We start from the raw sequence: 24,550 nt of genomic DNA, 5'->3' as shown, positions 1-24,550 counted from the left end.
TCGTCTGGTGCAAGGTTTCTTTCTGGGAAAATGACCCTGTGTCTGCCAGCTCTTTGCAGGAAGGATTTCACCAGCTCTGGTCAGGTGTCAGCCAATGTGCCCTGGTACCCTGGGTACAAACAATGGTGAGTGTCCAGCCAGGAGCCTTCCCCATTCTCCTCCTCCTCCTCTTCCTCTCACCCACATGTTTGGCAAAACACCACCTCCCTGCAGAAATAACTCCTTGAGATGGGGGAGAAGTGATCCGGAGCTATGGGACAGGATGAGGACAGGGCTGGGACACTTGTCTGAGGGGACAGCAGAGGTGACCCGCTCCGGCTGGGTGTGGGCACAGGTCACAGCTCCTGTCGGCACGGACAGGAGTGGGGGAGCTTGGGACCCTCTTTCCACTGCTCCGCAAGGTGAAACGACTCGGTGCTTTGCTACAGCCCATCACCAAGGTGGGTCTGAAGGGATGCGGGCACAGATGGCACAAATGCCACCATCTCCACTAAAACCGGTGTGACACTGGGGACCGCAGCATCCTCAGCATCCCAGCCCAGAGCCCCCACCAATCTCTCTGGGGTCCCAGTGGGGCTGGGACTGGAGAGATCCTGGGCACAGAGCAGGAACGTCATACAGGACCAGTACGCAGAGCACATCTATAACTGTGGATTCTGCTCCTCTCTGCCTGTTTCTCTAAAGAAAGTTCAGTCTCAGCTGTCAGTCCCCCTCTCCTGCTTTTATTGAAGTTGGAGAACTACATACGTGGATGGTGTCTCTAATTAATATAAATATAGCAAAACATAAATAACAGACATGCCTGAAATAGTGTCACCCCCGAGAAAGCAGGCACACGCGTCATGGAAAGAAAATAAAAATGCTTTTTATCTGTTTTGGCATTTTTTTATTTGTTTGTTTTCGGTGGTTTGTTCCGTTCCTTAGGAAAGAGCAATCTTTGCCATGGGTGAAACTGCTCAAAAGCAGGAGAGACCGGAGTGCGGGAGGGCAAAAAAACCCAGGGAAGAGAGAGGGACGGGGACGGGGACGGGGATGGGGACGGGGACGGGGAGCGGCGGGGCTGCGGGACACGCTGCGGGGCCGGTGGGAGATGCGGAAACTCCTGACGCTATGGGTGGGGGTGGCAATTAATAATAATTCATAATAAATGACTTTTATGATGAAAACGCGGCTCCCGGTCCTCCCCCAGCTCGGCTGCTCCCCGCCACGGCGCTTCCCGGCGTTGCCCCGGGCTCGGGGAGGGGCGGGGGCGCGGTCGGGGCCGCCGGGCTCTTCCCTCCAACTCCTCCTTCTCCTCTTCCTCCTCCTCCTCCTCCCTCCCGGCCGCCGGTGCCGGCGGAGGCGGGCGGAGCGGAGCGGTGGGGCTGGGCCTGTTCGCATCCCCCCGCGTCCCCCCGGCTCCGCCTCGCCAGGGAGCGGGGACCTGCCCAGCGACACCGGCAACTGGCAGCCCCGGAACCACCGGAGCCGCCACCGGAGCCGCCACCGGAGCCGCCCGGCCGGTCCCGCCGCCGATGGCCCCGTGCCGCCGCCTCCAAGTAAGGGGACAGCGGCGGGGGGTGGACACGGGGCTGCGACAAGGGGTTGGGGACCGGGGACCCGCCGGGGAGAATCCCCCGCGTCACCGGGACCGCCCCGGCCAGCACCGGCTGGGCGACCCCTGCCACCCCATCCCTGTGCCCCACGCTGTGCCCCCCGGATCCGGTCCCCACGCCGGGGACCTTCGGGCAGGGTTTGGGGAGCAGGGATGTGCAAACAAGGAGCGGGACGGTGCGGAGTGGGGATCCCCGGGTGGGGGGCTCGGCCCTTGGGAAAAGCTGCCCTCAGGGTGGGGAGGGACAGGGCAGCATCCCCTTGGCCCCCAGGGTGAGAAGATGGCTGCCAGCGAGCCTTGGACCCAGCCCGGGGAGGCTCCGTGATCTTCACTGGTGTCTCAGCGTGTGTCAGTTCTCAGCTGTGCCATAAAACCACACGCCCTTTCGATGGGCAGGGAACCAGCCCCAGTCAGCCGTTCCCCAGCGTTGTCAGGCTGGAAAAGCTCGTTAGTGTCTTTCTTGTTAAGTAAAAATCGCTGGGGCAGTTTTCTTGGAGGGCAGGAGGACCAAGGAGGTGTTCAGCATGCCTGGCCTGCAGAAAGAGGCTGTCTGCAACTTGTTCTTCAGGTTGTTTCAGGGGATGAAAGGGGAGAAGAACATATTTTGGAGCACCTGGAAAGCAGCATTATCCACACAAGGTGCAGTTAACGTGGGGGATTCTCTGCCACGAGAGAGGGAGCTGGGGCTTCCCTGTGCCGGCAGCAGGAAGCCCTGGGTTCGTAGGTGTGAGGTGATGGAGCTGGCAGCCCAGGGAGGATCCCCGGGAGGATGCCGCTCCGGGGCTAGCTGCTGCCTCCCGTGCAGCGTGGGAAGGGGCTTTTCTCTGAGACAAGCTCTGGTCTGGCTGGGACCTGCAGGGGAGATGGCGAGGGGATGGGTGTCCCTCAAACCCCAGCTCAGATCCAGTCTGCTCCATACTCAGCCAGAAAAATTATTCTCTAAAAAGGCAAAAGTAGTAAATTGGGAAGTTGTCAGTGTCCCCAGGGTGTGAGCTGAGCTGTCCTGGCCCTGGCAGGCTGATGGGGGTGCCAAGCTCGGTGGGGGCTGTGCTGGGTCCCCACTGTCCCTGAGCTCTCCCAGCTGAGAGTCAGTACATCTGCAGCCCAACCTGGGGGCCAAAGGCCATCCGTGGCCACCATCCTCTTCCCGTGTGGCTGCCCAGCTGCATGGGAGGGAGCACCCACCAGGTGGGAGCTGGTCACGGTGGTGGCAGATGGCTCTTGTCCCCAGCTTTGCTGGCCGGGAGGAGGGAATCAGCTCTTAACAAAGTGCTGCTCACTTGCTTACAAGCTGTACCAGCAAGGTGCTCCCGGCAGATGTGTGTGCGCAGGGTTTGTTTGGGGTTGTGCACCTCTGTGTTTGCTGGAGCACTGCTGAAGGCAGAGGAGCAGGCAGGCGGCACAGCGCGCCACAAAGCAGCTGCTCCAGGTGGGGAGGAACAGCTTGTCCTCCCACGAGAGGTGGCCAGTGGGCACAGGGTCACGGGCAGCTGCCTGACCGGCTGCTCTGGGCACCCCTGCCAGCATGTTTCATTGCTTTGGTGCCTCAGGGTGCTCAGCACCCAAAGTGGAGTTGACACAAGGTACCCGGACAGCCTGCCTTGCTCTGGGTGGGTGGGTGGGCAAAGGGCTGGGATACTGTGTAGAGAGCAACAGACAAGGAGAATGGAAAAAGCAGATCCCGAGTGTCCTCTCAGGCTGGCAAAATGCAGAAAAGCGCGTTCTCCTGTCATTGCAGAAAATAGTTTGAGCGTGACTTGGTTGGGGTTTGTTTGCTGCAGTGGGACAGGAGGGATTTACACTCCACCCACCGCCTCAGGGGCCTCTCCCCAGCCCAACACAAAAATAGGCTGATCTTTCCAAAAGATGGGGCAGGCGGGCTGGAAAATGCTATTCCTGTAGGGACCCACCGTGTTTCTGGCCTGGGAGAAGATGTCGCGGGTGCCTGTGGCTTTTAGCAAGCCCAGCCAGGGCTGCGGGGAACAGCCCGGTGCCGTACCCATTGCCATGGGGGAGCTATAGCCCCCGTGTGTCCAAGCGTGCAAATCCACAGCAGGAGCCTTCCCTCCTCACACCATCCCCTGGAGCCCGAGGAACCGACGTTTTTCCTTCCCAAAGGGCGTCTGAAGCAGAAATCTGTGGGTAGTGCATGCGCTTGCAGCCCCTGCGGGGCCGGGTGAAGGCTGGGCGGATGCGCTCCCACCAGAGTGGTTGCTCTGCCCCAGCATGGTCAGAACGAGGTCTCCATCACCAGCTCTGGTTCCAGGGAGGGCAGGTGGGTGCTGGAGGAGCCACCCCCCAAAGCCATGGTGAGCCCCGTGAGGCCTCGGCTGTGCCAGGTGGCTGAGGGGTGGCTGGAGGCTGGTGGGCAGGGGTGGCTGCTTGGAAAAACAACTCCTCTGCAAAAAAACAAATCTCTGGGCTGCTCCCAGGAGCCCCCCAGCCGCGGACACTGGGGGTGTCTATGGGCAGCCCTTTCTCCTGGGTCCCGGGCATGCCCGCTGCCCACAGCTTGGCTCCCTGCGCCCTGCTCGCCCGCGGGGACTGGCCCATGGCCAGCTTCAGCCTGGCATCTCCCTTGTTGACGCGTTTCAGGCCCTACATGGCTCCCCCCGGGCTGGGCCTTTGTCCAGCGATGCTCCCCACAGTGCCGCCTGCATCACCCCTTGCCACCCCAGGAGTTGGCGGGATGCTCCCTGCGGGGGGTTCCCCAGGGCTCTGACACCAGCTCATCCTCCGGGAGGGTTCGGGAGGCGCTCAAAGCCTTCCTGGCACCCCTCTCCACCCTTTCCCAGCCGCTCCAGCGCCCTGAGTCACAGGCAGAATGGCAAAGCCCACGCACGCGGCCGGCGGGCACGGGGCGAGGAGGGGAGAGGGGCCGCATCTCAGTAAGTGCTTTCAGGCAGGGTAATCCGGTGTTATTTGTAACACTAGTAGGGGAGCTATTTATAGAGAGAGGCAAATTTGATTTAATAGAACATAATTTGCCGCTGACAATTCAGATGCCGGCCAAACGAGCAGCAGCTGGATTCCAGAGGAGGCTTTTTCCTGCCCTTCCTGAAATCCAAGGCTAACGTGCCAGAAGTGGCATTTGTTATTGCAATTGCTGGGGGAAAGCCCCTTGGGATGGCTGAATTAGCTCTGCTTTGCTTTCCTGCTATTGCTTCGTGCAGTCCCATAACCTGCTGGGGGATATTTTTGCTGCCGTCCATCGCAGGAGGGCTCCGTGCGGCCCAGCAGCTGGAGCCAGCCAGGTCCCCCTTCACCTTTTCTTCTGCAGGCCCAGCTAGCTCTGCTCTCTCAGCCTTTCCTTCTATAAATGCACAAAAGTAGGATAAAAAAGAGGTTCTGGTCAAAGGTCAAATGAAGCAGTTCATTTGCCAGGAAAGAGAAACCCTGTGTGCAGTTCTGGAGGGGTTCTTGCAGACCGAGTTCTGGAGCAGCCTGGAGATACCTCGAGGCAAACCCTTCATCCTGGAAGGGTGCAAACACTCTATTCCCGCTTGTCCTTTCCCTGAGATGAAGGAAAGCGATGCCAGTGTAGGAAGACACAGGGTAGGTTTTTTCCTAGCCTTAGGACTGCTGTGTCCAGCCTGTCCCCAGTTGATAACATGGGGACAAAGAGCTCCTGGGATCGCTAAAGGGATGAAGACGAGTTGCCAGGGGGCTGGCAGGGCCTTGGCGAGGGTGTGGGGGTGATATTTCCCTCAGGGTTGTCTGTTCTCCCCACACGAGTGTCCAAAGGACAGAACACTGCGGGCAGGTGGCATTGCCACCCCCAGCCCTGGAGCAGCTGTCCTCTGCAACCCGGGCACAGTCATCTTGGGGGGGTCACCAAGGCACCGCCAGCTCAGCCTCTGGCTTGTTCTGCAGCCAAGCAGTCCCAGGCTATGGGATGGGCTGTGTCACCAGGGCTGTCCCTGCTGGCAAAGGGACAGAAGAACCAATGGGGAGAGGGGCAGGAGCTTCTCTGGGCAGCATCCTCCGGCAGCAGCGTCCCCAGCAGGGCATGGCTTTATAGAATCACAGAATGGTTTGGGTTGAAGGGACTTTCCCAGCTCCCCCAGTGCCCCCCCTGCCATGAGCAGGGACATCTTCACCAGCTCATGTTGCTCAGAGCCCCGTCCAGCCTGGCCTGGGATGTCTCCAGGGATGGTTCATCCACCACCTCTCTGGCCAACCTGGGCCAGGCTCTCACCACCCTCAGGGGCAAGAATCTCTTCCTCATGTCCAGCCTGAATCTCCCTCCTTTAGTTTAAAACCATCACCCCTTGTCCTATCACAACAGGCCCTATTCAAAAGTCTGTCCCCATCTTTCTAATTGGTGCCTTTTAAGTCCAGAAAGGCCGCACTAAGGTCTCCCCAGAGCTTCTCTTCTCCAGCTGGACACCCCAACTCTCTCAGCCTGTCCCCCAGCCGAGCTGTTCCAGTCTCGGGTCATTCCTGTGGCTCCTCTGGCCCCTCTCCAGCAGGTCCATGTGTGTCCTGTGCTGAGGACCCCAGAGCTGGACCAGCACTGTGGGGGGGCTGCCCTGTGCAGCTAGGCTGGATGAGAAAGTCTATCCCGAGACGGGCTGGGGGGGAAATCCTGAGGATGGTGCCTGTCCCTGCTGCACCCTGTGTGTGACTGTCCCTAGGGACACTGTCTGGGTCGGTGTGGCACTGGGACTCAGCAGCTCACTGAAATGATGTGCTTGTCTTAATCAAATGCCTTTTCCCATGAATGACACGGTGCTGTGGGCAGCACAGCCAGCCAGCTGCAGGGGTGCATCTACCCAAGTCCCGTGGCCCTTCCCAGCTCACCCGTGCTCTGCTTCCCCCAGTCCTCCAGCTCAGGCTGCTGGAAATAGGGAGCCAACATTTACCAGAGAGACAGCCTTAAAATCAAAATCAAACTGCCCTCACTTGCTCCTTGCAGAGCAACCACCTTCTTGGGATGCTGCCCTTTCCCCTCATGATGGTTAAGTGAAAAAGCTAATGAATTTTGAAGCCAGCAAATGGATGGGCTGGAGAGACCTGCTCACTTGGAGGCCCTCTGACACTTTCCCTGTGGTGTAGGTTTTCCCCTCTCACCCAATTTGAATGTAGATTTTCATTTATAATGATTCTCGGCTGTGGAGCCAGCTAAAGGTCACCACCAGCTTTGGAGATGGAGGCGTGAGCTGGGAGTTTCCACTCATTCAGATCCCCTGCCTCCAGGCACGGCTTCTTCTCTAATTAATTGTGTCCTTCCTTCTGCTCCTGTCCCGCTGGGTTCCCCTGGAAAACAATGGGGGTAAATAGGATGACAGGCTCCTTTCCCTCCCTGTGGTGTTTCTCTTGCCTCTGTGGAGCCTCATCCTCCGGCTGCCGAGAACAGCGGCTGTTGTGGGTGGCACAGGGGCTGCTCCGGGGACACCGAGCTGCAGGGATGGTCACACAGTGACGGGCTCTCTGTTCCTCCTTGCCCCTCTTTCTGCCAGCCCTCTGGCCCCCCACATCCACCGTGGGGGCTGTCCTTAGCTGCAAAAGTGCTCATGCACCCCATTTCCCAGCTGATGCACCCCCTGTGCCAGCCCCGGTGACCACCAGTGCGCAGCCGTGGCTGGGCCGCCTGTGCGGGCAGGAGACAGCCCTGCCTGCTGCGGGCAGGGCACTGCTGACCCCCGCCCCAATTTCTATCCCCTCTCTAGGGAGGAAGGTGCTGAGCGGCTGCTGTGGGGTTGGCTGCCCAGGGGCTCAGCAGGAGGATGCCAGCCTGCTCAGAGCCCCCCGTGCCCGTGGCCGTGCCGATGTGACCGACAGCTGAGCGGGATCTGCGGTGCCCAGCTGGGCACAGGGAGCACAGCGGCTCGTGGCCCCCCCACGTGGGCCCTGGCCACCCGAAGATGAGCGATGGTGGGTGGATCTCGCTCAGCCCCGCCGAGTTCGCCCAGCTCCAGCAGTACACAGACTGTGAGTACCCTGTGCACCCTCCTGGGACAGGGAGGGGATTTTAAAAGCCCTGTTGACCTGTGCCAGACTGGTATCCCACACGTCCTTGGTGTCCTCCTAGGCAACGAGATGATTTCTTAGGTTTTGGATGGAGAGACTGGGAAGGTCCTCAACCCCCAGCACTGGCTGGTGAGGGACAGCAAAGGGGTCCTCGTGCCCATGTGCCCAGGAGGATTTCGCTGCTTTGGGGGACGTGCATGTGAGCACAGCTCGGTCTCTCTGAAGGCGGCTGGCTCCCACGTTCATTAGCAAAGTGAAATGCCAGCGAGGAAAGCAGACTGGCTTTTCCCAAACACGCTGAGCTGCTCCACCACTCGCCTCGGGCTGCCAACAACACTCTGCGGTAATTTTACTTAGTGCTTTTGCAGACCGAGCCTCTCCTGCAGCTCCTGGCGAGGAGAGGAGGTTGGTGGCGGGTGCTGCAGAGTCCTGGGGCTGCAAGTATCTGGAGAGGGAGCCCAGGGGCCCAAAACCAGGTCCTGGAGGTCCTGCATGCTGGAGCGCAGGCGTGCTGGTTGTGGCAGGTGATGGAGAAGCGGTGCAGCCCAGGCGGGTGCTGAGAGCAGGGCAGGACAGCCCAGCTGGACCTGTGGGACAAAGGGGCAAGGGTGTAAAGTCATTGCTCTGCAGGGTGGCATGGCCCTGGGGCAGGCACTCTCCTGCAGTTGCAACAGGACTGGGGGGCAAAGGGGACCCTGTGAGCCCTCCGAGGCTGCTGCGCTTCGTAGGGGTGAGGGGAAGTGGGTGAGGGCTGTCAGCGCGGGGGGCGCGGTGTCCCCATGCCTACAGCTCCCTGCCTCCCGCCAGCAGCACTGCGGGCAGAGGGGTGTGCGAAGCATCGCTGTCTGCACCTCGTCCTGCCTCTCTGGAGAACGCTCTGCTTTCTTGAGTCGCACACCATAAAACACCATCTGTAGTGCCGAGCTCAGAACACAGACAGCGTCTCCGTTTCATTAATCAGATTGGGATGAGTGAGGCCGCAGTGCAGGCAGCTGCCTCCTCCCCACAGGGTGGGCAGCTCCTGCCTGGGTGTCATGCCTGGGGGGTCCCCCTGTATCTCCTCCCCAGCCCCAGGGCCAGGAGCCCCCTCCTTGAGTGCATGCTTTCTCCCATTGTGCTCTGTGACCCCCAAACCTGTCCCAGCTGTCCCAGACAGCCATGGTCCAGTGCTGAGCCCCATCCCGAGCCTCCTGCACAGAGGGCTGGGGGGAGCAGAAGCCAGCACAGCCCCCAGCTTGGAGAGAAGAATTTGGCCATTTTTCACAGGGCTGGTGTGTTCAAGAGCCTTTTAAATGGATATGCCTGGAGATACAAATCTGAAGGTTAGGGCTGAACGTGCCCTCCCCTGATCTTTTCATCCTTTCTTCCCTTATTTCTCAATTTTGGAAGGATCAGTGTCCCTCCAGATGCTCCACTCCTGAGGATACACAGCCAAGGAAACTCATGGGCCATATACTATTTGTGTGGAAGTTGATGCAGAGCAATACCCTTCTCATTCTCCCTCCTGGCACCTCCTGGAGACGGCTGGGGCTGTTGCGGGGGAGCCAGCAGGGCAGGAACAGCCACCCAGAGCCCGTGGGGCGGGCCGGGCAGGGACAGCTTTGTGCCCACATCACAGAATCATTCTGGTTGGAAGAGACCCTTGAGATCAAGTCCAACCATAACCTAAGTCTAGCACTAAACCGTGTCCCTAAGAACCTTGTCTATGTGCCTTTTAAACCCCTCCAGGGATGGTGACTCCAGCACTGCCCTGGGCAGCCTGTTCCAATGCCCCACAGCCCTTTGGGGAAGAAATTGTTCCCCACATCCAACCTCAACCTCCCTGGTGCAACTTGAGGCCGTTTCCTCTGCTCCTGGCGCTTGTTCCTGGGGAGCAGAGCCCGACCCCCCTGGCTCCAAGCTCCTTTCAGGCAGTTCAGAGATCAGAAGGTCTCCCCTCAGCTCCTGTTCTCCAGCTGAACCCCCCAGGTCCCTCAGCCGCTCCCATCACACTTGTGCTCCAGCCCCTCACCAGCTCCGTTCCCTTCTCTCCACTCGCTCCAGCACCTCAAGGCCTTTCTTGGCGTGAGGGGCCCAGAACTGTCCCCAGGATTCGTGGTTTATCCTCCCTAGGTCCCAGCACAGGGACGGTCACTGCCCTGGGCCTGCTGGCCACATCAGTGCTGGTACCAGCCAGCGTGCTGGTGGCCTCTTGGCCACCTGGGCACACGCTGGCTCATGTTCAGCCACTGGCACCAACATCCCCAGGGCCTTTTCCTTTCCAGCCGCTCCTCCCCTAGCCTTCAGCGTTCATGGGGTTGTTGTGATCCACGTGCAGGACCCGGAACTTGTCCTCATACATTTGGCCTCAGCCCATCAATCCAGCTGGTCCAGATCCCTCTGTATGGCCTTCCCACCCTCCAGCAGATCAACACTCCAGTCCAATTTGATGTTATCTACAAACTTACTGAGGGTGCACTCGATCTCCTCATCTAGATCAGTGATAAAGCGATTAAACAGAACTGGCCCCAGTACTCAGTCCTGGGGACACCACTTGTGACCGGCCAACAACTGGATTTGGCTCCTTTCACCACAACTCTTTGGGCCCGGCCCTCCAGCCAGTTCTTTATCCATTGCAGATACACCATCCAGGCCATGAGCTGCAGCTTCTCCAGGAGATACTGTGGTATATGGTGTCAAAGGCTTTACTGAAGTCTACGTTGCCCACAGGGCAGCCAACACCAGCACTGCTGCAGAGAATCACAGATGGTTTGTGTTGAAGGGACGTCCCTCAGTGCCCCCCCTGCGATGAGCAGGGACATCTTCACCAGCTCAGGCTGCTCAGAGCCCCGTCCAGCCTGGCCTGGGATGTCTCCAGGGATGGTTCATCCACCACCTCTCTGCCCAACCTGGGCCAGGCTCTCACCACCCTCAGGGACAACAATTCCTTCCTCATGTCCAGCCTGGATCTCTCTCCTTTAGTTTAAAACCATCACCCCTTGTCCTATCACAACAGGCCCTGCTCAAATGTCTGTCCCCATCTTTCTTATTGGCCCCTTTTAAGTCTGGAAAGACCACAATAAGGTCTCCCTGGAGCTTTTCTTCTCCAGCTGAACACCCCAGCTCTCTCTTTCTTGCCCAGCACTGCAGCTTCTCTCTGGCTCTGCATTTATTTTCCTATAGGTAGGAGGAGGAGGAACCATCCAGCTTGACATGTGTGCACTGCCCAGCACTCTGTCCCCCTCTGAAGCAGGAGAGGGAAAGCAGAGCATGGGTGGCCTCTTCCCAGAAGCGAAGGGCACTATTGTATATCCAGTCATTGTATATCCAGCAGATAAACTCATCTCCACCATCCTGTTGCTGGGCTGACAGTGAAGGGGGCTCAGCAGTGCCCTGCTCAGTGCGATGCCTTTGTCTCCCCAGACTCCACCAAGAAGCTGAAGGATGTCCTGGAGGAGTTCCACGGCGACGGCGTCCTCTCGAGGTACAACCCCGAACAGGTATGGCCCTGTCCCCTCTAGCCTCCCCCATACTACTGTCAGCTTCTGGTCCCCCCAGGACTCTCCCAGCCCAGCTCCCACAATTAAAAGCAGGTGGGAGAAGGCAGGTCTGTCTGTCCGTCCCATGGCTGTGCTCCCAGGACTGGGAAAGGTGTCCCCACAGCTGGGGAGCTGTGTCCCCCCTGCTGTCCGGGGGGCCAGCCTTGCCGTGCAGCAATCCCACCCCATCCCAGCGACGCTGCCATCCCATGTTAGCTGCCTCACTGACAGTCTTTTGGGGCATCTCCTTGCCAGGCAGAAGCTGGGAGGGATTTTCTCCCTCTTACCAAAGCAAATGATTTTGCTGTTGCCAGAGCGGGGACAGGGGATGACCCTGTGCCTTCTCGCTCTTGCCAGGGTTGTTTTTTCCAAGCAGTGCTTTCAGAGAGACCTATTAGTGTGCCAGCAGGACAGAGCCTTTCACAGGGGCGGTAATCACTACAAATGAGGTGAACACGAAAAAATCAGTGGGCTAAATGCAGTAAGGAGGGGCAGCAAATCTACCCCACTATTCAAGGGCACCACAGGACCCTTGGTCCAGCTGGGGCCACAAAAGCCATCGGGAAAGCAATGTCCCAATGTGATGGGGATGCCCAGCGGAGAAGGAGGAGGTGAGGAGACTATGGAGGACAATAGTGCCCAGGGGCTGGGGGTGGGCTGGAGTGTCCCGCTGCTCCGTGCCCTGCCCCAGGGGAGCAGGAGGCTTTCAGAGCACAGCTCGTTCCACCCCTCTGCCCCCAGCGCCTCCAGCCTCCTTCAGCTGTGCCAGAAGCTCTGTATTTAGTTCCTCCATCATCTGCTAGGAGCTGAGCACCCGGCTCCATTAGAGCCTCCTGCCCCTGCCAGCGCCATGCCACCGTGTCCCCATTGCTGCCTTGGTTCCTGCTACAGCTGCTGCTGCTTCATCCCTCTCCTGACACCTTGGCACGGGGGGTTTCTGGCCTCTGGGTCCATTTAGGTGATATCCCACCTCTAGTATCTGGGAAGCTGGTGGTTTTGGGAGAGGACAGCTCTGCAGCTGATGAGGGGAGGGCACAGAACCCCCTCCCTGGGCGCCTCCATCACCCTCTGTCCCCTTCCCAGCCCATCGACTACGAGGGCTTTTGCCTCTTCATGAAGACCTACCTGGAGGCGGACGTGCCCGAAGAGCTTTGCCAACACCTCTTCACCTCCTTCAAGCGGAAGATATGCCAGGCCTCCCCCGAGACGCAGCGCCAGAGCCCTGGCGTCCCGCAGCTCCATGCCCGCGGTGAGCCAGCCCTGTCCCTGCCACTCAGCCAGGCACCGCCTGGCACCGCGGGCTCCCTCCCACACCACCCCACGGGGACCCAGGTTGTGGGGTGGCACCCACAGTGGTCAGCATGCAGCCCAGCTCTGTCCCATCCGATGGACAGGCTGCCGGGGACCCTGTGCAGCTCTGGGGAGGAGAGGGATTTCCCTGGGGCAGGGGATCCATGAAGTGCCATCGCACTGATTCCTCCCTTTCCTCCACACGTTCAGAGCCAAAGTCACCCCATGCTGGCATCTCCATCCTGACTGAGGCGGCCTGTGCCTCTGTCACAGGTGTGGGTGGCCACTGAGCATGTGGTACAAGCCAGAGCAGGGGATGTGTGTCGCCCACCCACCCTCTGCTTCCCCGGCCACACCGGGGGAATTCCTGGAGACATCCCAGGCCAGGCTGGACAGGGCTCTGAGCAACCTGAGCTGGTGAAGATGTCCCTGATCATGGCAGGAGTAGGACCAGATGAGCTTTGAAAGTCCTTTCAACCCAAACCCTTCCGTTATTCTGTGATCCCAGGGCATGCAGCCGGCACCCAGGCAGGGTGCCTGGAAGAAGAGGATTGCTGGGCACAGGGACCCTGGTCTCACGTTGCCCACGGGCATGTGTCTGCTTTGCAGGGATCAATGGGAAAACGCTCCTGAGTGCCCTGGGACGACACACTCCTGAGCCCAAGAGCTGCCCCAGCAGAGTGGCTGAGCCGCAGCCAGCGTCCCTCACACCAGCATCCATCCCCAATGCCTCCCCAAGCTGGTCCAGGTCATCCTCCCAGAAGTCCACCGCTGGCACCCCTTCTGCTCACAACTCCTCGGGCTCTTCCAAGATCTCGTCCGGATCCCTGCTCAGCCCTCAGTCACCAGGTGAGCTTGGCTGGGGCTTCCCAGGGGACACGGAGTGACAAGCCCTCTAGGGTTTCCCGCACTGTGGAGCCATCCCTTGCCCTGGCAGTGCAACTGCTCAGGTCCCTGGCACGGTGGTGGTGACCTTCCAAACTCAGCAGGTTCCTGGTGTCTTGACACCTCCCTCCGCTTTGCAAACCGAAGCCACTGATCCCTTCCCGCAGAGCCCCTGCCAGTCAACATCTTAATTACCTGGCAGTAGCTCCAAGCAGCGGGGGGCTGGAGCGGGGACTCACGGCTGCCTCCAGCCCAGCTCCTGCCAGGAGCAGCCATCTGCTGCCGGCACGGGCAGCCACCAGCGTGGGTGTCCTGGCACACCGGCAAGCCGTCCCGCCGCCAGCCGAGCTTCTCGTTCCTTCTGGCTGGGTGCTTGTCCCCAGGAGGTCACATCCCCCGGAGGGCACGTCCCTGTTGTTTCCCACTGCTCCTCCCACTCATCCGCAGTGCCGCAGGTGCTGCTGTCTGCGTTCTGGGAACTGGCTGGCAGTGCCCAGCCCTGTGTCCCCTTCCTGTGCCCAGCCCCACTCCTGCAGTGTCCCCCAGCCCTGTGTCCCCTTCCTGTGCCCAGCCCCACTCCTGCAGTGTCCCCCAGCCCTGTGTTCCCTTCCTGTGTCCAGCCCAGCCCCTGCAGTGTCCCCCAGCCCTGTGTCCCCTTCCCGTGTCCAGCCCCGCTCCTGCAGTGTCCCCCAGCCCTGTGTCCCCTTCCTGTGCCCAGCCCCACTCCTGCAGTGTCCCCCAGCCCTGTGACCCCTTCCTGTGCCCAGCCCCGCTCCTGCAGTGTCCCCCAGCCTTGTGTGCCCTTCCTGTGCCCAGCCCCGCTCCTGCAGTGTCCCCCAGCCCTGTGTCCCCTTCCTGTGTCCAGCCCCACTCTGGCAGTGTCCCCCAGCCTTGTGTGCCCTTCCTGTGTCCAGTCCCACTCCTGCAGTGTCCCCCAGCCCTGAGTCCCCTTCCTGTGTCCAGCCCAGCCCCTGCAGTGTCCCCCAGCCCTGTGTCCCCTTCCTGTGTCCAGCCCCACTCCTGCAGTGTCCCCCAGCCCTGAGTCCCCTTCCTGTGTCCAGCCCAGCCCCTGCAGTGTCCCCCAGCCCCTGCAGTGTCCCCCAGCCCTGTGTCCCCTTCCTGTGTCCAGCCCCGCTCCGGCAGGGTCCCCCAGCCCTGTGTCCCCTTCCCCAGCCCTACATGCTCCATACCTTGCCTGCCCCGCACTGAATGAGTCCCTGTCCTCGAGCTCACACACTGCCAGCCCTGTGTCCTGGCTGGGGACGACTCTTGCCCTCCCTGTGCATGGCTGGCATCCCTCTCCCCACCCGCAGGCACAAAGATAGTGGAGAAACGGTTGCCCTTCAGCCTGCGGAAGAACCACAGCTCCCTGAAAGCTGCTCCACCACCGCCCCCCACCCCCCTGGCCCAGGTGGTCCATCTGAAGGACATCGTCTGCTACCTGTCCCTGCTGGAGAGGGGACGTGCCGAGGACAAGCTGGAGTGTGAGTGGGACCCTGGGGCCATGGGCTGCTGGTCAGTTGTGTGGAGGGGGTACCAGTGGCCTCAGGCATTGCGTAGGGGTTTATCCGAGGAGGGGTGTGGGGCTGGACTCTCCTGCTCACTTTTTAATGTTGAAAGGTTAAAACCATTTGGGAAAGTCCTCAGCATTGTCCCTCTGCTCCTGCCTGCCAGAACCTGTGTCCCAGAGGGGCTGGGGCTTCGTTCAGGTCATGTCTTGCGGGGCTGAGTGGGCACAACGCTGCTCCTGCCCCCCCGGCAGCCCCAGCAGCCCCGGTGCTGATCTCTGACCCACAGCTGCCTTCTCTTCTCCCTCCAGTTATGTTTCGCCTCTACGATACTGATGGAAATGGCCTCCTGGACAGTTCAGTAAGTCTTTGCTGGGAAGAGAACGCCGAGGGGGTGGCCTGCAGAGACATGCAGGGTCCTGTCAGGATGCCCGTGCCCTCAGGGAGGTGCTGCGGGCTAAACGGGACGTGGGGAGGGAGGAGGAAGGCAGCAGCATTTGCTGAGACTGTGGAGCTGTGGAATCAGTGAGCCCTGCAGCATCCCACAGCAGCTCCAGAAAGTCCACCCACCAGTCGTTGTAGCTCTACATCAGATCACGCTGTTTCAGAAAAGGAAAAGTCATGCACAGCATCTCCCCACCCCCCCGGGGTGTTTTCTCTTTGTCCTTTGGGTATATCCCCCTTGCAACCCGTTGCAAACCAAAACCGGTTTTATCAGAGTGTTTTTTTTCCTAGGGAAAACACAACGCTGATTTTCTGGCAAATTTTCAGAGGATAAAACAGCACGTAGCACCCACCGACAAGTGGGGTGTCCTGTCCTCCCGTGTGGGAGTGGGTCTGGGGCAGCCTTGGGTGTGTGGAGACACAGAGCTGAGACATCCCTGGTTGGGGTGTGTGAGGGTGGATGCGCCGTTGGCACCCAAAGCTGTCCCTGAGTGCACGGGGCTGTTGTCTTTCTGTGCTCAGGAGCTGGATCGGATCATCAACCAGATGGTGCATGTGGCCGAGTACCTGGAGTGGGACTCCACTGAGCTAAAACCTGTGAGTGCCGGGGCTGGGGCAGCCGGGGGGTCACGGCGGCTCTTGGATGGAGAGATGTTCCTGGGCGGCATCACCATGTCATTGCGGCTCCTCCCTCCTCCAGATCTTGAAGGCGATGATGGAGGAGATCGACTATGACCACGATGGGACCGTGACGCTGGAGGAGTGGATCCGGGGTGGCATGACCACCATCCCCTTGCTGGTGCTACTGGGGATGGAGACGGTGAGTGCCCGTGTGGGGACCTGGTTTGGTCTCATCCAGCCGCGCTGCCTGCTCCCGGGAGAATGCCTGGGGCTGGCGGGAGGGGAGGGCAGCAGTGGAGGATGGTGATGGAGGGCGTGCAGGGAACATGGGAGGGCACCCAGGGACCATGGGAGGGCACCCTACCCCCAGCAATGGGCTGTGCACCCACTCGACACCAGCCCCAAGCTCCCTGGCCCCTGCAGACATTCCCCCCACCTCTGCTGACCAGCCTTCCCCCCCAAATCTCCACAAGCCCCATTTGAACTGTGGTCATTGCCAGTGACCGTGCCCAGGCAGACTGCGCTCACTTCTTGGGATTGTAGCACACTCTGGTTCAATAAATATTTAATCCAAAAATATGATGAGCATCTAAAATGCCAGCTCCTCTCCTGGGAAGAGCTTCAAAGAGCAGAAGTGGAGAGGGTTGGGACCCCACCTTGTTTGCCTGTGCTATTTTTTTTTCATCCTTTTGGGCTTTATTTCATTTGAGGTGCATCCCTGGCCATCAGCTGATAGTCCGCAGGGAAAAATGTGGGTTTTTGCTCCCTGGTGCCCATCCTGGTGTTTGCTCCTCACAGAGGGGTGTGGGGGGGCTGAGGTTCTGGCAGGAAGATTGAAGAAAACAGGGAATTTTCCGTGGCCTCAGCAAAGCACTCATGCCTGGACCCAGATGCAAGAGACTTGCTGTGGTCACTGCGTGGTGACGGTTGGCCCCATCTGTGGAGTCACCTCCTTCTCGTCAAACACCAGCAGAGCGTCCCCACATCCGAGCCGTGCCGAGGAGCTGTGGGGAGCCAGAGCTGGGTGCCAGGAGCTGGGCGTGTCTGGGGAGCGAGGGCCGTGGTGGCAGGGTGCTTGGGGGACACCGGCGAGCAGGGTGAGCCTGTGGTCCTGCTGGGAGCCAACTCCTACAGCCACGCTGGGGACTTTTACGGGCTGAAAAGGTGAAAAAAGTGGCAAGCTGAGCGGGCTGGGAGCCCTGGTGGAGAAGTGACCCCCCTCTCCTGCCCTGCAGAACGTGAAGGATGATGGGCAACACGCCTGGAGGCTGAAGCACTTCAAGAAACCTGCCTACTGCAACTTCTGCCGCACCATGCTGCTCGGGGTGCGCAAGCAGGGCCTCTGCTGCTCCTGTGAGTCACGGACCCTTGCCAGACCCTCACAGCCCCAGCTCCCAACCCTTCCCAGAAGCCCCGGGGAGTGAGGACTGGTTGCCGTCGGTGCCTGGAGTGAGTGGGGAGGGGGCAACACCTGTGCCAAGGGGGTGATGCTCACCACTTGCTTCTCTCCTGCCAGTCTGCAAGTACACTGTCCATGAGAGGTGCGTGTCCAAAGAAATCGCCTCCTGCATCAGCACCTACGTGAAATCCAAGAGAAACATGAGTGTGAGTAGGCAGTCATCATGTTTCCTATGGAGCACCCCCGGAGGCAGCACTGCTGGCAGCAGCTGCCCCTTCCACCTCGTGCACGGCTCCCCCTCGTTTTTTTCCCTTGGGATTTGCCCCTTGTGTCCTGAGCAGCAGCTCGCAGGCGTTCCCAGCATCCAGATCCTGGCAGGACAGTGCCTGTCCCCATCCCCAGGGACCCACCGGAGCCCTAGCCCTGAGGTTTGCCACAGCTCCAGGCAAGGGGGACAAGGGTGTCCCCGATGTGCTGCAGGGAGGGCAGGCGGCTGTGGGAGGGGCCGATTTGGATCAGTCAGCATCCCTGCATGACAGGCCACCCTCCAAAATCACGGTAGAAGCCCTTAGAGGAGAGGAGATGCCTGCGGGTCAGTGGGTGCGCCCGCAGTGCCCTGCTCCGTGCCTTGCAGGTGATGCAGCACACCTGGATCGAGGGCAATTCCCCTGTCAAATGTGACAGGTGCCACAAAAGCATCAAGTGCTACCAGGGCATCACTGGCCTGCACTGTGTCTGGTGCCAAGTCACCGTGAGTACCCAGGCATGGGGGGAGCGGGGTGCGCCCCGCGCAACCAGCCCCGAGGGAGCGGGGCTGACAAATAGCCTGGTGTCCCCTGCCTGACATCCTGTCCTCCTGCCCACTCCAGCTCCACAACAAATGTGCCTCCCACGTGAAGCCAGAGTGCGACGGGGGCCCACTGCGGGACCACATCTTGCTACCTTCCTACATCTGTCCCATTGTCCTGGTAAGTGTCCCATTCCTGCTGGCGGGCAGCCAGGGCCAGGCAGGGCATCACTGCAGCCAACCTGCCTCCTCCCGCTGCCGGTGCCACCGGCTCGGGGCAGCAGGTGCATCCACACCTCTGTTCCCCAAAGGACAGGCAGTCCCACTGCCGGAGATCAGAGAGTGACTCCCCTGCCAGCACCAGCCCCGAGGACAACCAGGCCTTCAAGTTCAACTCCACCACTGTGGATGGGCAAGGTCTGCAGGTAGGGTCCCATGCCGGGCTGCTGTGCCCAGCCCTGCAGCAGCCAGGCATTTGCATCTGTGCTTTCTGCCTCCAGATCAGCCCTCGGCCCGGGACGCATCCTCTCCTGGTGCTTGTGAACCCCAAGAGCGGAGGACGGCAAGGGGAGCGGTAGGTGGGGTCCTGCCCTGGGGGAGCATTGTCCCCAGAAGGTTGGGGCTGCCCCAGCACCTCTCCTGGGAGGGACTCACCCCTGCAGCATCATCCCTCACTCTTCTCGCTCCCCAGAGTCCTTCGGAAATTTCACTACCTGCTCAACCCACGCCAAGTGTACAACCTGGACCGCGGCGGGCCCGCGCCGGGGTATGGAGATGCTGCGGCTGATCCTCTGCCCCCTCCCGCCGGCCCCTGCTCTCCCCCGCATCACACCTTGTCTCTCCTGGCTTTCTCCAGGCTGAGCTTCTTTCGGGACACTCCGGATTTCCGCATCCTGGCCTGCGGAGGGGATGGCACGGTGGGCTGGATCCTGGACTGCATAGGTGAGGGAGGGGTGGCCACGCTTCCACAGAGCATCGTGCACCCGCGTCCTCGGCAGTCAGCGATGGGGTTCCAATATTCCCCAGTGAGAGCAGGGTCAACAACATCACTGTCAGGGTCCTCCCACCTGGGGTGCCAGCCGAAGGGGGACATGGAGGGAAGCGGGCAATGAGCCCTTGCAGCCCCAAACCTCTCTTTCCCATTGCATTACAGACAAGGCCAACTTGGTGAAGCACCCGCCGGTGGCTGTCCTGCCCCTGGGAACAGGCAACGACCTGGCCCGGTGCCTGCGCTGGGGAGGAGGTGAGGCCAGGCGGGCATCGCCTGGGGTAGCCAGCCCGTGGGGACCAGCAGGTGCAGCTGGGTGGGTGCTGTCCCGGGGGAGGGAGGGATCCCAGGACGAGGGATGGGGCTACATCTCAGCTCTGGTGCCTCCTGATGGGGCCTCTACCCCCTTCCAGCTCTGGGTCCTCAGCACAGGACATACATGGACCAGTTGGAGAGGGGCCAGAGGAGCCACAGGAATGACCCGAGGCTGGAACAGCTCTGCTGGGAGGACAGGCTGAGAGAGCTGGGGTGTTCAGCTGGAGAAGAGAAGCTCCAGGGAGACCTTAGTGTGGCCTTTCCATACTTAAAAGGGGCCCATAAGAAAGATGGGGACAGACTTCTTAGCAGGGCCTGTTGAGCTAGGACAAGGGATGATGGTTTTAAATTAAAGGAGGGGAGATTCAGGCCGGACATGAGGAAGGAATTGTTGGCCCTGAGGGTGGTGAGAGCCTGGCCCAGGTTGGGCAGAGAGGTGGTGGATGAACCATCCCTGGAGACATCCCAGGCCAGGCTGGACGGGGCTCGGAGCAACCTGAGCTGGTGAAGATGTCCCTGCTCATGGCAGGGGGGGGCACTGGATGATCTTTAAGGTCTCTTCCAACCCAAACTATTCTATGATTCCGAAAAAGCAGCCGCTGCTTTCTAAACCTCCATCAGCCAGGTCCTGCCCAACAACCTGTTACACCTGGGAGAGCTGTGCCATTAGCTGAAATCTCTGCCACCGCTGCAAGGACAAGCCAGGCATCTCACCGGTGACCCTGGGCTGCGCCAGCTGCTCAGCGCCCAACTGCCTCCATCGCCACGTCACATGGCTGTGCTTCTCTTCCTCCTCCATCATCCTTCTCAGACGCTCGCCTGCTTTTCCCTACAGGCTATGAAGGAGGCAACCTGATGAAGGTCCTGAAAGACATCGAGCACAGCACGGAGGTGATGCTGGACCGCTGGCAGATAGATGTTGTTCCCAGTGACAGAGAGGCCAACGGAGACCCTGTCCCATCCACCATCATCAACAACTACTTCTCCATTGGGGTGGTGAGTGCTGCGGGGCAGGGACGGGTCCTGGGGACAGCCTAGAGCACAGCACGCACAGTGCAGGGCTAGTAGAGTCTTAGAACTGCAGAATCATTTTGGTTGGAGGAGACCTGAAACTCACAGAGTCAAAATGTTCCCTCACCCCTGGCACTGCCCCATGTCCTGAGAACCTCATGTCCGTCTGTCCAACCCTCCAGGGATGGTGACTCCAGCACTGCCCTGGGCAGCCTGTTCCAATGCCCCACAGCCCTTTGAGGAAGAAGTTGTTCCCCAGATCCAACCTCAGCCTCCCTTGGCGCAACTTGAGGTCATTTAGTAAGTGGTACCCAGAGCATGCTGTATCCACCGGAGCCGTAGTGGGAAGAGCTGGGAAGCCAGCAGAGCGTGGGAGCTGTGTCCAGGGTCTGCAGCGCAGCCGCAGCCCCAGCCCACCCGCAGCAGGGGATTCCTGGGGACATTTCCACTCAGCCACTGGGAAGTGCCTCGGCTGCCGTGAAGCTGCTGCAGCAATCCAGCCCAGCGGGTGCGCTCCAGGGGTGCCAGCCCCTACTGCTTCCCGCATCTCCTCCTAGAGTCAGCTTTAGCCCTCTGCCGAGCCAGCCCCGAGTTAGTTCCCAGGAGCAGGGGCTGGTTCCTTGTGACGTTTCTTAGAGATGATGAAAGACTTTCTAAATGTTTAGTGAAAATCGACATTTCAGCTTGAATCTCCCAGTCCAGGGACTCTCCCTCCTCACTCTTACTTGCTCATATTCTCAACCTCCCTCCATCTCCTGGCATTGTCTCTCTGGTTTTATTGTCATTTGTAATGGCAGCACTTAAATGCATAAACAGGCAAGGACTCTCTCTCTTCCCAGCTGGGAACGTTGCAAAAGCAGCTATGTGAGAACCTTAAACAGGGATGAGGGAGGTCCCAGGGACGGGTTGAGATCTGCTGGACACGCTGTCCAAAGCCTTTGCTGAGATGGCAGCCATTGGCAAAGCCTGTCTTTGGTGCTTGGACCTGCCTTCCCCCAGGTTTTCCTAATGCAGGGAAGTTAGGGAGCCTGGGAGGATGTCAGCCCTGTGCCATAGGGGCTTTCCCCAGCACCGAGGGTCGATCCTGGCAGCAGCAGGGCTTTGGGGGTATGGCGAAGTGGAAAGCACTTCTCTACCTGTGGGCTTGCAGCATAGAGTCATAGAACAGAACAATAGAATGGTTTGGGTTGGAAGGGACCTTAAAGACCACCCAATGCCCCCCCTGCCATGAGCAGGGACATCTTCACCAGCTCAGGTTGCTCAGAGCCCCATCCAGCCTGGCCTGGGATGTCTCCAGGGATGGTTCATCCACCACCTCTCTGGCCAGCCTGGGCCAGGCTCTCACCACCCTCAGGGCCAACAATTCCTTCCTCATGTCCAGCCTGAATCTCTCTCCTTTAGTTTAAAACCATCACCCCTTGTCCAATCACAACAGGCCCTGCTGAAAAGTCTGTCCCCATCTTTCTTACTGGCCTCTTTTAAGTCCGGAAAGGCCGCAATAAGGTCTCCCCGGAGCTTCTCTTCTTCAGCTGAACACCCCAACTCTCTCCACCTGTCCTCATAGCAAAGGTGCATCAGCCCTCAGATCATCTTCATGGCCTCCTCTGGACTTGTTCCAACAGGTCCATGTCCCTCTTTGAGGGCTCCAGAGCTGGGGGCAGCACTGCAGGTGGGGTCTCACCAGAATCCCCCTGCCCCGGCCCGCTGGCCACACTGCTGGTGACGCAGCCCAGGACACGGGTGATTTCTGGGGTGTGAGTGCATGTTGCCAGTTCGCATTGAGCTTCTCATCAACCAACACTCCCAAGTCCTTCTCCTCAGGGCTGCTCTCAACCCATCCTCTGCCCAGCCTGGGTCTGTGGTTGGGATTGCGCACCCACGGCTGAGGCCTGCGGTCCCACCATGGCATGCTTCTAGTTTCACATCAGCTCGTGCTAATGCCAGGGGGTGTCACCTCAGGCGGCATTTGGTGACAGCTTCCCAGTCGGGCTCAAACAACCCTCCACCCCGCATGGCAGGGGTTGTGATGAGGCTCAGGAGAGCTGCCCCCCTGCCAGGGAGCTGTCGGGGTGGAGGATGTCCTCAGAGCCCAGCTGTGGCCCTTCCTCCTTCTCCCAGCATCACCTCCACAGAGCCCCTGTGATGAGGGAAGACAGCCAAGTGCACTAATTACGTCTCACTTAACGAGCCCATTCAGCGCTTTGTAAGCAGCCTGGCTGAGGGTGGCTCCGTCACCTCGACGTGGTCTCTGTGCTGTGCCCCTGACCCCCAGGGGCTGGCAGTGAGGGCCAAGAGCTGAGCCCCCATACCCTGGCACATGTCCTTGGGGCACAGAGAGGGGGTTTCTATGTCCCTGCTGCGTCACTGACCTCTCCACTCTCCCTCTCCTTGCAGGACGCCTCCATCGCCCACCGCTTCCACGTCATGCGAGAAAAGCACCCCGAGAAATTCAACAGCAGGTGAGGGCTGCTTGTGGTCACCCCAAAAGCTGTGTGCAGGGGGGGATGTCCTGCTGCCACCATGCACTGCGCCAAGGGGACGTGCCGGATCCTGTCCCTCTCCCCGCAGGACAGCCCCAAGGAGGTGGCCTGGTGTTCAGCCAACCTTAGGGGACAGGCAGGGGACACGCAGGGCATGGCCGGCGGCAGGGGCCGGGCACAGAAGGGCTCTGGGTGCCCCTTCAGGCCCCAGGCAGCATGGCAGGCTGCTCGTACTTGGCCACGCACCCAATTATGTTCATTCATGCTTTATAATCAACACAGAATTCCAGGACGGGCAGGAGCGGGCAGGGCAGTGATGGCAGGGCAGGCAGCAGGTCGCAGCTTGCTCCTGCTGTGCTCAGAGCATGTGGAAATGGTGTAACAGCAGCAGGAGCCGTGGCTTGCGACCTCTTGTCCCCATGTTCAGAAAAACCCCCTAGAAAAACCCCAAATGGACCCAAGTGTCCAGTACAGCTCTGGAAACTCATCTTCCCTCAGCTGGCAGCTGCCCCTGGAAGGGCAGCACAGCGGTGGGTGCAAGGCATGAGCAGCGGTCACCAGCCTGGCTACCGGGAGGACGCGAGGCAGGGTGCTGAGGTGACAACCCCTCCCTGGGGTCCCCCATTCCTGGCAGCCCCATTGAGAGGTGACAGCTTTGCACCCAATTCTGTGCTGAGGAACCTGCCATGCCGCATCCTTCCCATCGCGGATGTCAGAGCCACCCGAGCCACCCCCGTCCCAAAGCTGTGACACCAGTGGGCCCCGCACTTAATGGCTCATGTCTCCATCAACAACTCGTGTCACCATTGCAATCTGGAATATCGTGTCCAGTTGTGCCCCCTCAGTTCCAGCAGGACAGGGAACTGCTGGAGAGAGTCCAGCGCAGCCACCAAGATGCTGAAGGGAGTGGAGCATCTCCCGTGTGAGGAAAGGCTGAGGGAGCTGGGGCTATGGAGCTGGACAAGAGGAGACTGAGGGGTGACTCATTCCTGGGGATCAATACGGAAAGGGGGAGTGTCAGGAGGATGGAGCCAGGCTCCTCTGGGTGACAGCCAGTGATAGGACAAGGGGCAATGGGTGCAAACTGGAACACAGGAGGTTCTGCTTGCATATGAGAAGCAACTTGTTCGGAGTGAGGGTGGCAGAGCCTGGACCAGGCTGCCCAGGGAGGCTGTGGAGTCTCCTTCTGTGCAGACATTCCAACCCGCCTGGACACCTTCCTGTGTAACCTCATCTGGGTGTTTCTGCTCCATGGGGGGATTGCACTGGATGAGCTTTCCAGATCTCTTCCAGCCCCTGACATTCTGGGACTCTGTGTAATCCCGAGTGGGATGCTAATTGCAGCTCTGTGCCCCAGGATGAAGAACAAACTGTGGTACTTCGAATTTGGGACATCGGAGACCTTTGCGGCCACCTGCAAGAAGCTCCATGACTACGTGGAGGTGGAGGTGGGTTTCCCAGCATGGTCCCTGGCTCCAGTCTCAGCACAAAGGGTTTTCGGGAGATGTCACCCGTGGGTGACAGACAGGGCTGTTCGGGCAGAGGGTGCCAGGGCAGCGTTGACCCCTCGCGGCGGGCGCAGGAAGCGGTGGCTGGCAGGACCTGCTCTTGCTGCAAAGCCAGCCAGCTGCATGCAGAATAATAGCCCTGTATTCCCCCCCCTTTCCAGCTGTATTCGAGAGTGTGCCTGGAATATTCTCTGTGTAAACTCTGTGGCTGCTCCCAGTCCTCCTTGGA

General features: G+C 59.9%; 1 protein-coding gene across 2 annotated transcripts in view; it reads left to right on the top strand.

Moving 5' to 3' along the window:
- Positions 1 to 1,336: 1,336 nt before the first annotated feature.
- Positions 1,337 to 24,550, top strand: part of LOC102086098 (diacylglycerol kinase gamma) — a 31,497-nt gene continuing 8,283 nt past the window's right edge. The window contains exons 1-21 of one of the 2 annotated variants that reach the window (XM_065074223.1): positions 1,337 to 1,538; positions 7,267 to 7,528; positions 10,970 to 11,046; positions 12,169 to 12,334; positions 12,985 to 13,224; positions 14,574 to 14,744; positions 15,080 to 15,129; positions 15,735 to 15,809; positions 15,913 to 16,032; positions 17,069 to 17,186; positions 17,350 to 17,438; positions 17,867 to 17,983; positions 18,102 to 18,200; positions 18,331 to 18,444; positions 18,520 to 18,593; positions 18,711 to 18,785; positions 18,876 to 18,961; positions 19,173 to 19,262; positions 20,158 to 20,318; positions 22,728 to 22,792; positions 24,171 to 24,261. In XM_065074223.1, the coding sequence (XP_064930295.1) occupies positions 7,462 to 7,528; positions 10,970 to 11,046; positions 12,169 to 12,334; positions 12,985 to 13,224; positions 14,574 to 14,744; positions 15,080 to 15,129; positions 15,735 to 15,809; positions 15,913 to 16,032; positions 17,069 to 17,186; positions 17,350 to 17,438; positions 17,867 to 17,983; positions 18,102 to 18,200; positions 18,331 to 18,444; positions 18,520 to 18,593; positions 18,711 to 18,785; positions 18,876 to 18,961; positions 19,173 to 19,262; positions 20,158 to 20,318; positions 22,728 to 22,792; positions 24,171 to 24,261 (2,145 nt within the window). In that variant the 5' untranslated portion in view covers positions 1,337 to 1,538; positions 7,267 to 7,461. Of the gene's footprint in view, positions 1,539 to 7,266; positions 7,529 to 10,969; positions 11,047 to 12,168; positions 12,335 to 12,984; positions 13,225 to 14,573; positions 14,745 to 15,079; positions 15,130 to 15,734; positions 15,810 to 15,912; positions 16,033 to 17,068; positions 17,187 to 17,349; positions 17,439 to 17,866; positions 17,984 to 18,101; positions 18,201 to 18,330; positions 18,445 to 18,519; positions 18,594 to 18,710; positions 18,786 to 18,875; positions 18,962 to 19,172; positions 19,263 to 20,157; positions 20,319 to 22,727; positions 22,793 to 24,170; positions 24,262 to 24,550 lie in introns of those variants that run through there. The other variant, XM_065074224.1, reaches the window with a different exon arrangement.

This window comes from Columba livia, chromosome 9 (genome assembly GCF_036013475.1).
Source record: "Columba livia isolate bColLiv1 breed racing homer chromosome 9, bColLiv1.pat.W.v2, whole genome shotgun sequence".
Classification (NCBI taxonomy): Eukaryota; Metazoa; Chordata; class Aves; order Columbiformes; family Columbidae; genus Columba; species Columba livia.
The sequence above is the reverse complement of the archived record's forward strand: the minus strand, read 5'-3'. Positions and strand labels throughout refer to the sequence as shown.